The sequence below is a fragment of the Solanum tuberosum genome, unplaced genomic scaffold, assembly GCF_000226075.1.
Source record: "Solanum tuberosum cultivar DM 1-3 516 R44 unplaced genomic scaffold, SolTub_3.0 scf00371, whole genome shotgun sequence".
Taxonomy (NCBI): Eukaryota; Viridiplantae; Streptophyta; class Magnoliopsida; order Solanales; family Solanaceae; genus Solanum; species Solanum tuberosum.
The window spans coordinates 219855-237398 of NW_006239294.1; the positions used below are offsets into that span (position 1 = coordinate 219855).

Consider the following 17544-nt stretch of genomic DNA (forward strand, 5'->3'; position numbering starts at 1 on the left):
CGTAGCTACATGTTATAGGGAGGAGAGAGGCAAGCGAGATTAGGAGAGTGGAGAGAGGGCACAGAGTGGAGAGAGGTGAATTGTATATGTATATCGATTAGATAATTGTATATTATACATATGTATTTGTATATATGTCCAGCGAGATTGGGAGAGAGAGAGGAGAGAGGCGAGCGAGATTGGGAGAGAGAGGAGAGAGGCAAGTGAGAGAGGGCAGAGAGTGGGAGAGAGGTGAATTGTATATGTATATAGGTTAGATAATTGTATATTATACATATGCATTTGTATGAATTGTATATGTATTTCGGTTAGATAATTGTATATTATACATATGCATTTGTATATATGGCAAGCGAGATTGGGAGAGGGAGGAGAGATGCGAGCGAGATTGGGAGAGGGAGGACAGAGGGAAATAATTTGTATAATTCACATCTCATTTGTATAATTCGCGGCTACGTTTGTATAATTCGCTTGTTTTTGTATAATTGAGTAATATAAAGTCTGAAATTATACAAAATATGATAAAACTTGAAATAACAAATTGATACAAACATAAATATATGAACTTTAAACAGTTATACAAAATATATTATACAAATTAATTATATAACTTATATTATACAAAATCTGAAAACTACACATTTATACAAACTTTAAAAAGTTACACACATAAAGATTAAATGTATATGGTGACAAAACTGAAAAACCAAAGGAAATTATTGTCATATACAAATATAAATCATCGTATACAAATACAAATCAAAAGAAGTATTGCTAGTTGCGAATTATACAAATATGATGAATTATACAAATGTGGTTGATTATACAACTCGAAGTCAGCCCACGTAATTAATGATTAATGTTAATCGCGAGAGGTAATTATAGCAAACTATAGCTATGATGAGTAATTAAGTAGTATAAGTTTACTTCACCGCGTAATTTTCCCTAATAAAAAACATAAACATGTATATCTTGGTCATAATTTGATTAATTTCATTTTATTACTCTTAAAATAATAAAATCCATTAATTTGATTTATCTATTATCAATATATTTATACAAATATAAATCATCGTATACAAATACAAATCAAAAGAAGTATTGCTAGTTGCGAATTATACAAATATGATGAATTATACAAATGTGGTTGATTATACAACTCGAAGTCAGCCCACGTAATTAATGATTAATGTTAGTCGCGAATGGTAATTATAACAAACTATAGCTATGATGAGTAATTAAATAGTATAAATTTGCTTAATCGCATAATTTTCTCTTAATAATATACTTATCAACTAAAGATAACGTGAGCTCATTCACTTGATTAACCTTTGATTAGACGTTCTAGATTCAAACATTGCAATAAAAAAAAAGCTCCGGATTGATATTGTTTTTTTATGAATTCTACGCAACAAAAATTTAAATTAATCGAATTAATAAAATCAAAATTTTAGAAAAAAAAATGCAGACACTTGTCAAAATTAGAACTCTTATATGTTCTACCAATCATCTCCAAACACTTGTCTACCTCCACCTTCCTTCCTTGTGTAGTCTTTCCCACATTTCTGGCTCCTTCAACAACTCAACATCTGCCCCCTTTTCACTATTCTTGATTTCACTTCAATTCTCAACAATCTTCAAAAGGGTGTTTCCTCAGTGGTTTTTTACTCTTCCCCACATCACAGATCTGACAAAAAATTCAAATCTTTTTCAATGTCTCATCATCCATTGAAGGCAGTGACACTTACCCATGTTAGATACCGAAAGGGGGATCAATTAGGCCATTTCTTAGCATGGGTTTCATTGGTTCCTGTATTTATAAGCCTTGGTGGTTTCATTTCTCACTTTATTTTTCGTAGAGAGCTTCAAGGTATGTTCTTTGCATTTGGGCTTATCATTTCTCAGTTTATCAATGAAATTATCAAGAAATCAGTTCAGCAAGCCCGACCCGAAACTTGTGCACTTCTTGAAATGTGTGATTCTCATGGATGGCCTTCTAGTCATTCCCAATACATGTTTTTCTTTGCTGTGTATTTTACTCTATTGACTTATAAGAAATTGGGGCTAATATTTAGAAATCAGTTGTTGGTTGCGGTTGTTTTGGTTTGGCCAATGGCGGTTTTGACGATGTATTCGAGGGTGTATTTGGGTTATCATACGGTTGCACAGGTGTTTGCTGGTGCTGCTTTGGGAACTGTGCTTGGTTGGGGTTGGTTTTGGATTGTTAACAATGTGCTCAGTGGTTTATTTCCTGCTATTGAAGAGAGTGCTTTCGGGAGGTTCTTTTATGTTAAGGACACTTCTCATATTCCTAATGTTCTGAGATTTGAGTATGAGAATGCAAGGTCTGCGAAGAAACACCCGTCCTACAAGCGTGCTGATTGATTACTTGCCGTTCACTGGTAAGAGAATTTATGTTCTTTTTGTTACAATGGTGATGATTATGATGTGAAATGAGCTTAAATGTAGAAGTGTGGATCATATAGCAGACACCAACTTGATTGGCATTGAGGCGTAGTTGTTGTAATTTGTTTATTTTAGATAACCCTTATTTTGTCTAAAATTACATATTATTATTTGAATGTCGGAATGAAATGTGTCCAAGTGGAGTGGAATGTATATTGAGTATTTCATATAACAGATACAACAGTGTGGGAGTGATATTAGTTGTTGTTATTATTTTTTTGTGATATGATTGTTTTAGCCGGCACCAAGTTGATTGGAACTAAGGCGTAGTTAATATACTTTGTTTAGTCTGTTTATCTTAGAGAATCCTTAGTCAGAGGAGAATTTAGGAGTTTTATAACATGATTGCACCACTAAAAAAGGAGAAAAAAGAAGTATAAGTGGGAATTAATACTTTGCTCCTTTATGTAAATAACTTAGCATTCAACTAAGTGCACCATTTAGTCCTCTTGGAGCATAGGTGCCAACAGATGATATTAGATCAGTTCTTGGAAATATGTACATAAAATATCTAATTTGGTGGAGAGACCATGTGTTCATGGGCACCATCAAATGCCCTATAAACCTCCCCTCCCCTGCCCTTTGTTTTTGTAAAAGTACACATTATTATTTGAGTTTCGGAATGAAATGACTCCAAGTGGGGCGGAGTGTATTTTGAGGATTCATATAGCAGTCCCAAAAAATTTGGGCTTGACGGTAGTTGTTGTTATTGTTGTAGTGTGATGTGTTGTTATAGTTAACTGCGGTTGAAGTATGACTAGTTTTGTATTGTGAATGAACTACAAGTATAATGTGTTTCGTTTAATTGCCCTTCTCTGATATATCTGATAATAGTATTTATGTTTTTCGATTAATCAGTTTGGTGATATATGAATGTATACATCATTCTTAGTGTGTTACTAGTTTGTAAGTCAATCATTCAATGTTATAGCACAAAATATTGTTCTGTTTTAAGAACGCACGGTTGTCTATATTTTCCAGAATCTTGTCATAACAAATTTTTTGTTTGGAAGTTCTGCATTTATCAAGAAAGTAGTCTATCTATCATACCTGCTAGTACTTTGTCTCCAAGTGTTAGTTTGTGGATAACAACAACAAACATACCCGGTATAATTTCGTAAATGGTGTCTAGGGAGGCTAGAGATTACACATACATTACCCCTACCTCGTGGAGGTAGAGAGGCTATTTCCGAAAGACCCTTAGCTCAAGTGCAACAAATAAAAATATTTACATAAATTGGAACACGACAGTGAAGAAAACATGTCAATTATTAGCGAAAGCAGAACAGAGCACTAAGAGGAAAAAACACAGTAACAACAACGAAATAATACGGTAGCGAAAAGGAAAATGCATGTATAAGACTAATACTATGACATACACAGTGCTCCCAGGCTCCCACCAAGCATAAACCCGCTTCAACTACCTACTAACCTTCTACCGTAATCTGTAACCTCCATACCATCCTATCTAAGGTCATGTCCTCGATAAGCTGAAGTTGTGCCATGTTGTGTCTAATCACCTCTCCCCAATACTTCTTCGGTTTACCTCTGTCTCTCCTCACACCCACTATATCCAACCTCTCACACCTCTTTACTAGGGCATCTACACATCTTCTTTTCACATGTCCAAATCATCTCAGTCTCACTTTCCTCATTTTTTCCACCACAGAGGCCACTCACACCTTGCCCTGAATATCCTCATATTTGATCTTATCTTTCCTAGTATGGCCCACATCTATCTCAACACCCTCATTTCCGTAACTTGCATCTTTTGAATTGGGGGTTCTTGATTGGCCAAAACTCCGCCTTATACAACAGAGTTGGTTTAACCACCACTCTGTGAACTTATCCTTAAGTTTTGGCTGTACCTCTTTATCACTCAAGGCTCCGGAAGCGAGCCTCCACTTCATCCACCTTGCACTAATACGGTGTGTGACGTCATCGTCGATCTCCCCATTTCCTTGGATTAAAGACCCAATATACTTGAAACTTACTCTCTTAGGGATGTCCCAAGTATCAAGCCGCACTTCCACGTCTATCTCACTTCCATAACGGCATAACCAAACTTGCACTCCAAGTATTCTGCTTTAGTTCTGCTTAACCTGAACCCTTTCCACCACAAGAGATTGATCATCTGCGATGTTAGTTTATGGATGAATACTACAAACTAATGAAAATTCATGGTTAACTCAAAGTATACTCAAAAGTAACTTTTTTGTTGAATCTGTGAGAAATTTGACCTTCATTTATCTTGGAATTACTTTGTTACTTCCTTGAATCTTAAAGGATATTATGGTGGTTTGAAAGATGGTTGAATGAAGGGAAGTTGCCTTATGATGGGTTGTTGGTAGAGTTAAATTTCAGTGCATATCTATCAAGTTTTAAGACCTCCAAGATGATTTCTTGGTTAAGAAACAAACTTAAAGGTATATGAAATGCCAAATAGAGGGAAGCTTGATTAAGACAACATTTATAAGTGAAGAGGTGAGACAAGGCAGACAGAAAAACCACGGTGATTTATTTATATATATTAAATTTGATGGTGATGTCTTGGTCAGTTTACACGCACCTCGACTAACCGGCCACTAGTACAGGTAATTCTGCCTACCAAGGCGTAGGAAAATGGGAAGAAATGACTGGTGTTTTTGCCGAGTTTGGATTTGAACTTAAGACATCATGGTTCTACTTCAACATTATTGACCACTAGATCACACCCTCGGAAGCACAAGAAAAGTTCTTTATTATGTCCAATGAACTTGAAGCTGAAGCATAAGGCCTATCATATATTTTTAAACTTATCTCTTGCATAATAGCAATGTGTCGATTAGGAATAGCCTGTTCCTATTTATGAATCTAAGTTTATAGAATTGAACCCAGTAAACCACCATAGCCTCTTTTCTGTTAAAGTTCATCAATTGTGAAGAATATCAAGGAGCACAAATGGTCAAAACTGATAGAATTGTAAGCATACCAAAAAGCATAGATACTTTAAATTGATACAATGCAATAATCAAGTTTCAGTGAGTTCTTTCCACATGGTCTTATTCAGCTAGGAGCATCTTCTTTGCCATCGTCATGCGGATCCCTAAATTCTTCTGTTGTGCCCTTAACTAAGTCCACACGTACTCCATGATTTGTAGGTTTCTGGAGATAATTTTTCTCTTGGTGTATCTAGTCCCCATTTATCACTTTTAATCATCATATTGTTGCACCTACTTATCTGTGCATATTGAGGCCTACATAGGTTGTTACATGGACATATTTTGCTTATAGTGAATTGATAAGACTTGCAATGACCTAAGATGTGATGAAGAAACTAAAGTTCCTTCTATTGTAGGTTAACATGCAATTTTATCCTTCTTAGCTTACGCCCTAGTCGAATTAAGGGAGAGTAATTGGTAGTACCTAACTCTCATCTCTTGATTCCGATCTTAAGATGTATAGGTCTATGACGAGTCTTATTGTGATCACAGATTCATGAGAGATGAGATCGCCAGGACATATACTCTCATGCTGAGAGCAACTGATGTGAATTAGATTATTTCCAATAATATACCTTGCTACTTGGAAAATGCTCTGTGAGCATCACAAGTCTTTTTCATTGAAAGACAATGCACATCATGATTCAAGGATATCCAATGCATGATGCGCCTAAGTTGATCAATGTGTAGGCCCGTATCTCACACCCAAGAATCGTGCACAATCCCAAAATAAGTACTATATCACTAAGTTTCTCGGAACGATTTGATAAGTTGATTTTTCAATTTATTTTTCACTTGAATTTCCTAATAACCAAATAGAATGTACTCTTCCAGTTTGGGACAATTTTGAAAGACATTTGATCAGAAACCTCAGGCAACAAATTCAAATATCCAAACAGATGATAACTTTAATTCAATCTAACAGAATTTACCAAAATAATAATAAAAGGAATTACTTTCTGACAGATGTGCATTTCAAATAATTGGACTTGTAGTGGGTATAACAACAACTACATACCCGGTGTAATCCCACAAGTGGGGTCTGGGAGGATGGTGCATACGCAACCTTACCTCTACCTAGTGAAGATAGAGAGGATGTTAGACCTTCAAGTAAAGTAATGATAAGGTACTAGTCTTCACAGTAAATATTAACGATGCAATTGAAAGTTAGGACTGATCTTAATGGCGTTTAAGCAATATAGGAGAAATAAGAACCAAGAATTGGTTAAGAGACCGGGCATTGCCAATCCAAGAATTAGTATTGAGATGGATCAAGTGTTAAATCATACCTTGTGTATTTTGGATGGAATATATTAAAGACATATATATTTTTTATGGAATACTTTAATTATAGGTCTAATGTATGTGAGTTGTAATGTATGCACTATGAATTTAATGGTACTGGGCATACAATTGCCATTTGCCGATATTTCTTCAAAGGAAATCTAGAAAATAGCACTGGAAGTGATAAAGATAATGTCAAAAAAGGGAAGTAATTAGCTCAACAACTTCATTTAAGCTAATCAAGGTTAAAAAGTAACAATAAATGTAACTAATTAGAGGTTTAAAATGATCTTATAAGGTTTTATTGAGTTGGAGTTGTCAATTTTTTTCTTGTATCACATTAGGAGAAAATGTACATGTAAATGAAAAACAAAACTAGTTATTTCACATGTTTTCTTTTCTTTCATAATATAGAATTAACATTATAGAAAAACAAAATGGCAATCGAGTCCACAAGGGGTGTGATCTAGATAGTCCACCTTGATGCAAACATTAGTGGTTGCTTTGATTGCTTGAACCCAGTCAATGAGGGGCCCGCAGTTAGGAACATTCATGTGCTATATGATCCAAGCAGTGGAGATGTTAAGCTTGGTCAAGTAAGATCCTGCATTCTGAGTTTACCTATCAAATTTTTGTATCATAAAATTTGATAGGCGACTGCTATGCATGTTAATTTGCCTTGGCGAGGTTTAATAGTTAGACAAAGAACATTAGTACTTCTCGGGGATGAAATTCTTCCTTTTTGTGTTCTATGCCCAAATTGTGTGTTCCTAATGCATGGTTTAGTAATGCAAAATGCATTTGCCTCTGATTGTTAGGTGGTCATTAATACTTAAAAGATTTATGCACATGAATTACTTACTTCGAAAGAGCAGTTTTGACTTTGTATAGTTAATATCTACATTGCTAATTTAGTAATCAAGGTTGCAAAAGATTGTAGCCAGAAAAGGAATAAGTGGAATCTGGAAAAGTATTCTCTAAGACTAATGTAACTGAGTGAGCTTTATTTTGTATTGTACAAGAAAGGAACCTCATTTGTGTATGTATTACTGATAAAAAGAAATAAGGTACTCCATTTCATTACAAACGTGGATGGGGTTGAAACCAGATTCGATATGGCTCTTGAACTCCTGAATATGTCAATAGATATTAGATAAACTCATGTCAAAGAGATGCCCACCATCTCACAGAGAGCTAGCCGTGGTGTAAAATAAATGCATCAATCTCGCGGGACATGGAAACATAAAAGAACACTAATGAGTGCACGAGGGTTTTCTTAGATCCATCACTTTCACATTGTTCACTAGTTCGATAAACAATTTCAATTGATTTACCAATCTAGGCAACACAACATCATTAAAGTCTAAAGATGAAACAAACGAAATGACCAATTCTTAATTACACAAGAACTCCATAACCTTCCTTTTTGTCACCTAAAGGCTCAAATAAATGGACGACTAAAGACTAACAACAATTAACTTAATAACAAAGACAAAACTTGACGAATAGACTCATAATATGAAAACATTAAATAAGCGTGACTATACACGTGACAAATGGACTTGTGCACCTACTATAAATTTCACAAGCAGTCCACTCAAAATTGCTCAAGCTTATTCAACCAAAACATCTTATTTCTTCTTTAATTATTTGTTTTCGCAATAGATAAGGAGACCGGAAAGGGTAGGCAAAAGATTGAAATGAAGTTGATTGAGTCTAAGGAAGCACAGAATGTTACTTTCTAAAAAAGGAAAAAATGATTGCTCAAGAAAGCGGATGAGTATTAACTCTAACCGGAGCAAATGTTGGTGTTTTACTCTTTTCACCAAGTGGAAAACCATATTCCTATAGCTCTACGAGTATAGATGAAATAACTGATAAATTTTTTGATGTAAAACTTGATGATCGCCAAGGTGAAGGTGATCATGCCGATGTGGGCAAATCAAATGTCTTTGAGGCATTTGAAGAACTTCGTAACGAAATACAAGCATTGGACAAGAAACAAAAAGAGCACCCTCACTCAGGCATACTGTTACACAAATATCTACATTGCTAATTTAGTAATCAAGGTTGCAAAAGATTGTATCCAGAAAAAGAATAAGTGGAATCTGAAAAAGTATTCTCTAAGGCTAATGTAATTGAGTGAACTTTATTTTGTATTGTACAAGAAAGGAACCCCATTTGTGTATGTGCTCCCGATAAAAAGAAATAAGGTACTCTATTTCATTGCAAACGTGGATGGGGTTGAAACCAGATTCGATATGGCTCTTGAACTCCTGTATATGTCAATAGATATTAGATAAACTCATGTCAAAGAGATGCCCACCATCTTACAGAGAGGTAGCCGTGGTGTAAAATAAATGCATCAATCTCGCTGGACATGGAAACATAAAAGAACACTAATGAGTGCACGAGGGTTTTCTTAGATCCATCACTTTCACATTGTTCACTAGTTCGATAAACGATTTCAATTGATTTACCAATCTAGTCAACGCAACATCATTAAAGTCTAGAGATGAAACAAATGAAATGACCAACTCTTAATTACACAAGTACTCCATAACCTTCCTTTTTGTCACCTAAAGGCTCAAATAAATGGACGACTAAAGACTAACAACAATTAACTTAATAACAAAGACAAGACTTGACAATAAATAAACGACTCGGTAGCTGGTCAAGTTTCCTCCAAACACAACTCCAAATTCAAGAATTCCAATTACCACCTCCTTGGTAATTATGAGTTCAACTCTCCTCCTTTTCAGGCTCATGGATAGATTTACCTTTTTTGTCCTTTTTAATTTTGTCTAATCGCGACTTGATTGCCATGTACTCCAACATGTATTTGTGTAACAATATGTCTGAGTGAGGGTGCTCTTTTTGTTTCTTGTCCAATGCTTGTATTTCTTTACGAAGTTCTTCAAATGCCTCAAAGACATTTGATTTGCCCACATCGGCATGATCACCTTCACCTTGGCGATCATCAAGTTTTAAATCAAAAGATTTATCAGTTATTTCATCTATACTCGTGGAGCCATAAGAATATGGTTTTCCACTTGGCGAAAAGAGACCAACATCTGCTCCGGTCAGAGTTGAATACTTATCCTCTTTCTTGAACAATCCTTTTTTCCTTTTAGAGAAAGTAACATTCTGTGCTTCCTTAGACTCAATCAACTTCATTTCAATCTTTTGCCTACCCTTTCCGGTCTTCTAATCCATTGCGAATACAAATAATTAAAGAAGAATAAGATGTTTTGGCTGAATAAGCTTGAGCAATTTTGAGTGGAATGCTTGTGAAATTTATAGTAGGTGCACAAGTCCATTTGTCACGTGTATAGTCACGCTTATTTAATGTTTTCATATGATGAGTCTATTCGTCATATGATGAGTCTATTTGTCACGTGTATTTACACATTCGTTTAGTGTTTTCATATTATGAGTTTATTCGTCACGTGTATTTTCATGTTTATTTAATGTTTCCATATTATGAGTCTATTTGTCACATGTATTATCATATTCATTTATTGTTTTTACATTATGAGCCTATTCGTCATGTGTATTGTCACGTTTATTCAGTGTTGTGGATCTATCATGAGATTACCCGGAATCTCAACAAAAATTATTTCTTGTTTATTCAATTGCAATGACAAAGTAATAATATTGAATCTAAAGAAAAATTACAATTCTTTTTAATTTATTTACATATAATGTTAATTCGAAAGGGGAACTTTGAAGCAATGTTGAAGTTGTTTCCGTAGGTCACGAGTTTGGTGTTCAATACGAGTGCGGATCTAGAGGTTGGATCCTTCAAGATAAGATTCGAGGGTGTTGAAATTTGCTTTTAGTTACTTGAGTAGTTTTTAACAAAATAAGTTGTTTAGTTTAAGATAAACTTGAATTTTGAATTTCAGTTAGTTTGTTTATGTTGAAATATTTTAGGTTGTTTAAATTTCAAATTACACAGATTATTTGTTTTATGTTGGCTATTTAAAGCCCTCAATACTTAATAAAATGATTGAAATCAATTGAAAGTCATTTCAATCCCAAGAGACATTTTCAACCCTTTTTTGCTGCCCCATCTTTTAAAAAACCAACGGCAATATCAAGAGTCTCATTATCTTACAGATCTGTAAGTTCTTCAAAGAACTAACATAACATTTTTAACTCGTAAAGGCTGCCATTTTAACCCGTAAGTTGCTACCCTTTCAACCTGTCAGGGCTACCCATTTTAACCCGTTGGGGCTACCATTTTCAACCCGTGCTTATTTTCAAAGCACAAGGCTAGTTTAAACAAATATCGATGTCAAACAATAGTTTCTCTTTGAATGCCCAAAAAAGTTTCACTGACAAAAACTATCAGATTTAGTCAGTAAAAATGAAATCATATTTTATAACCTATGCCATATGTGTTGTTGTGATGGAAGAAAAATACTTAGAACAACACTTTGCAAATCTTACAATTGTCCATATAAAAGCACTTTCAAATGAATTTCTACACAAGGCAATGTCATGGAAGGTGTTTTCGAAGCACAAAATGAAAAGAAGAAAAAGATAACTATCCGAAAAATGTGAAGTTAAAAAAAAACAAGAAAAATTCAACATCAATTGCTTAGAGCAAAATTTTTTTTTTTTTTGATGACAAGGGAAACCCGCAGCCGCTACCCTTTGGGTGCGCACAGGGTAAAACCCCCGCTCCTATGCAATAGCTCGCAAACCACATAGGAGAGGTAACCCACACTAGGCAAGCCTGGTGCGACGAGCTTGACCCAGAAGGCAAACCCCTTGCTTTCGCTGGCAAGGGGTTTCGAACTTGAGACCTCCAACATGGAAGTCCCAAGCTCAAACCACTGGGCCACCCCGAAGGGTAATTGCTTAGAGCAAAAATTGAGGAGCAGTTTTTAAAATTGCAGTAATTAAAGCAAAGGGGGAGTGTTGAAATTAGCTTGTAGTTACTGCAGTAGTAAAATAAGTTGTTTAGTATAAGATGAACTTGAATTTTAGTTAGTTTGTTTATGTGAGATACTTTAGGTTGTTTAAATTTCAAATTATGCAGATTATGTGTTTTATGTTGACTATTTAAAGCCCTCAATGCTTGATAAAATTATTGAAATCAATTAAAAGTCAGTTCAATCCAAAGTGAGACATTTTCCACCCTTCTTTTTGCTGCCCCATCTTTTAAAAAAACCAACAGAGGGTATGGATCCAGGTATGGATATGGGTGCACGAATTTCACTAAAAATAATTCAAACATCAAAAAATATAGTTATAAAAACCTGCTTAAATTATGATGGACTATTTGAAAGGACAGGAATGCATGAATTTTTCAAAACAAGTTTGAATTTGTAATTATTATAAAGTACAAAGGCATTTCCTTATTGTTTTGATGTAATGTGGCTATGATAAATGATTTTTTTTTCGAGAATTGGTAAATGATATAAAGCATGATACATTTCTTGAGTTCATGGCACATTCAACAGTGATGTTGATATGTAAATATCTTTAAAGTTCCTTCTGGTTGCGGACTTTTTAATACAAATATCTTAAAACAATAATAAATTATGATTTTACCCTCGCTTTTGTTTTGAAAATCATTGTATCTGTCTCAAATTTCTCGATCAATTTGAGTCAAAAGTACCAACAATCTGTTTACCAGGTAAGGGTCTGTAGCCATTTTTGACCAGGATCCCCAAGGTTCAAGTCATTGTGTCATTGGGATATCATCTTAATAGACTTATGACATATTGGAATATGATGTAGTGCTTATGCTGAGATTTTGCATGTCACAAAGTCTTATCCTAAGCACTTGCCATCTTTTTTTTCATATGCACTTAACAAGACGATAAGATTTTGAAGTAAAAGGAAGAATGATTTTTGAAATGCTTCATGCACTGCTTTTTGTGTGGTTCCATTATTGACTTGATCATTCATTGGTAATGACTTTGATGACACATTTAGCAGATTACTAGAAAAAAGATGCATGCGATTTCCGTTATTCTTGATGAGAAGCTTGTGCAATCTTTATTAAAATATACATAGAGTGGGTCGTGCAAGCAAGAATTATGTTTCGAGTAGGAAGTATATTTTCTTGAGTAACATGTGTAATTGTACAACAACATAACCAGTGAAGTCTCACAAGTAGGATCTGGGGAGGGTAGAGTGTGTGTAGATCTTTCCCCTATACCTGGAGCAAATCAAGTAGTTATAATGTGAAGGAATAATTGTATTTCCATAAATCAGGATACTTTTCTCTTTGTATAGGATACATTAAGTTCTAAGTAAGGCCTATTAGACTATTAAGTGTGCCATGCTTTCTCCATCCTTGTGTTTAATACAAAACTTCGTACATTCTTGTATTTATACATGACTTAACTCTTCTCTAGAGAACCTTTTCCTTCTCTCATCTTAATTGTTAGAAATATGCATGGTTGTTGATTAAATTTTGGAGGGAGGCTTACTTGACTTCTCACAGAGGAGAAATTTCTACATCAAGTATGAAGGAGTGAAGAACTTTTATGTTATTATTTTAACCTTTCCTTCTCAAAATACTTGTAGCCTCATGAGTACATTTCTTCTATGAGATGTTTGTATAGTGAAATATGTGAAATTACACATGCTTCTCTTGTATGTTTGCATCACCATTTCCTCAAAATGGTACTAGTGTCATTCTGAGAGATATACGTAATGCATGCTCATTTTGCAATAAAGTGTTTGTGAAATGTTGTTAACATGTGTACTTTGACGACCTAGTTTTGTACTTCTGTTTATAAACTGATTTGGAATAAAAGTTTGAAAGAAACAATATATGACACTAATTCAAAAAAATAATTTGAAGTAAGGAGTTGTGCTGGACTTTGTGGATAGATTTTTTGCCTTGAATGTATTACTTATGGTGAAGTCAAATGATTAGCGATTTGGAAATTTCTACAGAGTGATAGACAATTTAGTGTAGTAGCACAAAACATAATAGTTGGCTATCCAGTGCCAGCCTTGTTCTGATTGCACAAATTTGTTTTTAATTTTGTCCAAATGTGATGTAGTTTGTACAACGTCATGTGGATAATGGGAAGTGAGAGGTGCAATTAGAAGGACTCTATATCCCAATATATAAGAAGAGTATAGATGCAGACATAGGTAGAAGGGCATTCATTAAATAAAACAGAGGAAGATAAAGGGAGTGGGTGAGACCATGGTGAGGAGTTTCCTACGGAAGAAGTATGAGTGGAGTTGGGAGCTGCGAAGAAGACGCAATTGCTGGTCTCAACGGTTTCAACATGGATTTATTTCATTGTTTCTGGAACATAGCCAGGAGTGACATCATTGAAGGTGGTAGAAGACTATTGAAGTATGGAGAAATAAGAATAGGATCTCGACACATCTTTTACTGCAGTTATTCTAAAAGATGGTGGAGCATGCTTCATCTCGTGCTTGCAAGGCACAAGGAAGGGAATACATAGGTGAATATAGGAATAAAACTAAGTGTCACACTTGATTTTTAAAATTATAGACATGCATATAATAATCATATTAAGTGCTCCGCATTAGTTGAGGAAATAGATTGTTGTCTCTTTGTATGGTTTTGAGCAACGCTCACCTCATGAGCTAGCTTTTAGAGTTGATTGAAAGCAATCATTCATTTTCTTAACATGATGTTAGAGCCAAACACATCCTTGTTCTTGGTTCGCCCAATATCATCCACATAACAGATTTTCCATCGTGGGCGTGCAGCAGGAGGGGGGAGAGTTTTAAGTGTCCCACATTGGTTAAGGGAATATATTGTTGTTTCCTTTATATGATCTTAGGCAATTCTCTACTCGTAAGATAACTTTTGGGGTTGAGTTAGAGTCAATGTCTGTTTATTAACAAATTATAACATGCAGTAGCCTCGATATATTACCTATTCTTCCTCCTACCTTAATTAAATCCATCAGAGGTATAAGAAAGCATAAAAATGTGGTCACACTATAAGAGATGCAATATAATACCAGATTGATTTTGTAATGTATAACCTAAATAATGCCTTATAATAATCTGTCCACTGCAATATGTATCAATGTGTATTGACCAAGAGCTACTTTTTCGAATTACTGCTTCAAATTCATTTTGCTAGTACAAGGGGAGTCTTAAATATGTTCCAGAATGAGGTGATTCGTTATGGAACTTGTTATTACAGTACCCTGCTCCTTCTTGTACTGTGCAAAGAAATAGATGTTACTATTTCATTAAAACTTCATGCTAATATTTCTATTTCATTACTCCGGACGAGTTCTTTGATTCTTTCTCCTTTTGACTGTTGCAGATATTCCAATAGAGTGGAACTCGATGTTGAACCAGCTTGACCAACTCGGATTTGATGGTTTGGAGGTTCACGTACTTCTTAGACGTTGTTTATCGCTACTTACTTTACTTGGACATCTTTCTAGTTTTGAAGTGCCATTTATGTTTTTTAAAATGTTTGTAAATGGATCAAGAAGGAAAGTATAACAGGTAACTAGTTACTACAAGATATAGTGTACTTGCTCCTACACTCTTTGCAAATTCTTTTGGAGTAAAAAATAGTCAAAGTTTGATGAGAGCTGCCTTTTGTTTTAATATATAGTAATTTGGACCAATATTTTAGTAAGAAATTCTATTTTTTCTTCATACTGAAATAATGATGTGTTGTGTTTTTATAATATGATCTGGTCATGCAGTTATAGCTCTCATTTTGCAAGGAATTGCTTGCTCTGTAGTTTTTTCCTTTAATTTACTTGCATGTCCATCTCTTTTATGAGTCGTTTGGTATGTGAGATGAGATGAGCAAGATTTTTCATGAGATTGTTTTATCTCACCTTCTATATGAGATGATAATTGCGGGATTAACTGATACCTCAAATTAAATTTGGACCAAGTTAATCTTAAATATAATCTCGAGATTAATATTCTTATCGCATGTATGTATTGAATGACATTTACTATGTAAAGGTAAAGCAAAAATCTCAGGTACCATTAGAAAGGGAGAAATGGGAAAGTATCCACCTTTTGAACGGTTAATCAAACTTTAGTCTACGTTTGAAAATTAATTTAATTTAATTTTTTAATTGTTGAAGTATCGTTTAGACGGTGACATGATCATACTATAACATAAAAATCTTTAAATTTCAATGCTAACATGAAATATTAGACCCCATAAAGTGTTCTTCGAGTTAAAACTGACGGTTTGAATTTCAACTTTTATGAGTTCTTAAAAAGTTTGAGTTCGTTTTTATAAGTTTAAACTTCACAATTTTCATTGAACTCCAAGGCATAGTCTAGGAGTAACATTTATCGAAAATATATTTATAGCAAGATCTATTTGAATTCTAGCTAGATATATTTCAAAGCTTAAAACATTTGAAAATCATATTTGTCCAAAATCTATACTTGAACCCCGCTAAATTAACCAACACCACAAATGGAGAGGGGTGGGCGTGGTACGGTATTGAAAACCTTACCGTTTTTAAAGTTTGATTTTGATATTTTATTATACGGTAAATCGGTTACCATAGTTTGGTCAACTTTAAGTCTTCAACTTACATATATTAGTGTAATAAAGAATTATGAAAGGGCTTTTCAAGAAATATCTCAATTGTATCATACTAATACCTTATACATGTAAAAATATTCAAAAATAAAGTACAAACAACTCTCTCAATCACTCACCCAAAAAGTACATATAAATCAAGACAGACTAATCAAAATTTCAACATCTAAATAATTAGTTTTATATATATATATATATATATATATATATGAATTTTATACGTAACTATATATTTCGATACGATATTTCAGTATTTTTTTTTATAAATACCAAATACTAAAATTTTAAAATAAACACATATAAGATACCATATCAAATATTATAAAACTCAAATCACAATATTAAAAATTTCAATTTCACCATGATATTCGATATCTACCATACCATGCCTGCAATAGAGGTTTTCTTAATGGATTGTTTGTAAATGGGCTAACCCATCGGTGGCCCCCTAAACTTGGCACGATCTTTCACTTAGACACCTCAACTGAAGGATTTTCATTTTAAACACCTAACGTAGGGTTCCCATGTGTTACTTTAACACTTTTTACACAGGTGGAGTGTCGCGTGATTTTCACTCATTCAAGGCGCGTAAACATCAAATTTTCGTCTGATGTGGCGTCCCCAACGGTAATATTACTCCATATCATCTATTTATATTATTTTTTCTCCAATTGTACCATAACTAAGACCCCAATTTGTCTATTCTTTTCCAATTTCTCTCTTCTTCAGCCTTTCTTTAATTCTTGGCCCTTAATAATTTCATGTCGAGCTTCTCCAATTCTTCCATGGCATCTGTGGATGAAGGTCGATATTGTAGGTGTGGTAATGAAGCACTATTAAAGACTTCATGGACCCAATTAAATCCAGGGCGTAGATTTTTTACTTGTAGAATTTCAAAGGTAAAATTCTTTGTTCCCTTATTTTTTTCAAGTCAATTAGATGATTAATTGTTAGCGTCTAATTCTTTTTGATTGGTTTTATAGAAAATGGGTGGTTGTGACTATTTTCTTTGGTATGAAGATCGACACTCTCCACAAGCAAACAGGGTAATGTGGGGATTGTTGAAGAAAGTCAATGCTTTTGATGAAAAAATTAAAGCGAGCAAAAAATATATTTATTGTTGGTGTCGTTGCTACTGGGTTGCTGATGTTTGGAATATGGAAATTGAAGTCTAATTGTTAGTGATCTTCAGGTGTTTGGTCTAGTAGTATTTTGATGTTGTATTTGGTGTTCGATCTAGTAGTATTTTGATGTTGT

At 34.2% G+C, this 17544-nt stretch overlaps 3 protein-coding genes across 3 annotated transcripts in view; 1 reads left to right on the plus strand and 2 right to left on the minus strand.

Moving 5' to 3' along the window:
• Positions 1–1501: 1501 nt before the first annotated feature.
• Positions 1502–15300, plus strand: LOC102587018 (lipid phosphate phosphatase gamma, chloroplastic). Its single transcript, XM_006361730.2, has 2 exons — positions 1502–2402; positions 15025–15300. Exon 1 carries the CDS (start codon positions 1714–1716, stop codon positions 2383–2385), a length of 672 nt encoding a protein of 223 aa, XP_006361792.1. The 5' UTR covers positions 1502–1713; the 3' UTR covers positions 2386–2402; positions 15025–15300.
• On the minus strand, positions 9474–9908 carry LOC107063515 (agamous-like MADS-box protein AGL29). The gene has a single exon (XM_015315460.1). The coding sequence runs from the start codon at positions 9906–9908 to the stop codon at positions 9474–9476; it is 435 nt and encodes a 144-aa protein (XP_015170946.1).
• A 2188-nt stretch (positions 15301–17488) lies between the features above and the next one.
• The window catches only part of LOC107063516 (uncharacterized), a 2656-nt gene continuing 2600 nt past the window's right edge, over positions 17489–17544 (minus strand). The window contains exon 3 of the mRNA XM_015315462.1: positions 17489–17523. Coding sequence (XP_015170948.1) covers positions 17489–17523 — 35 coding nt within the window. The remainder of the gene's footprint in view (positions 17524–17544) is intronic.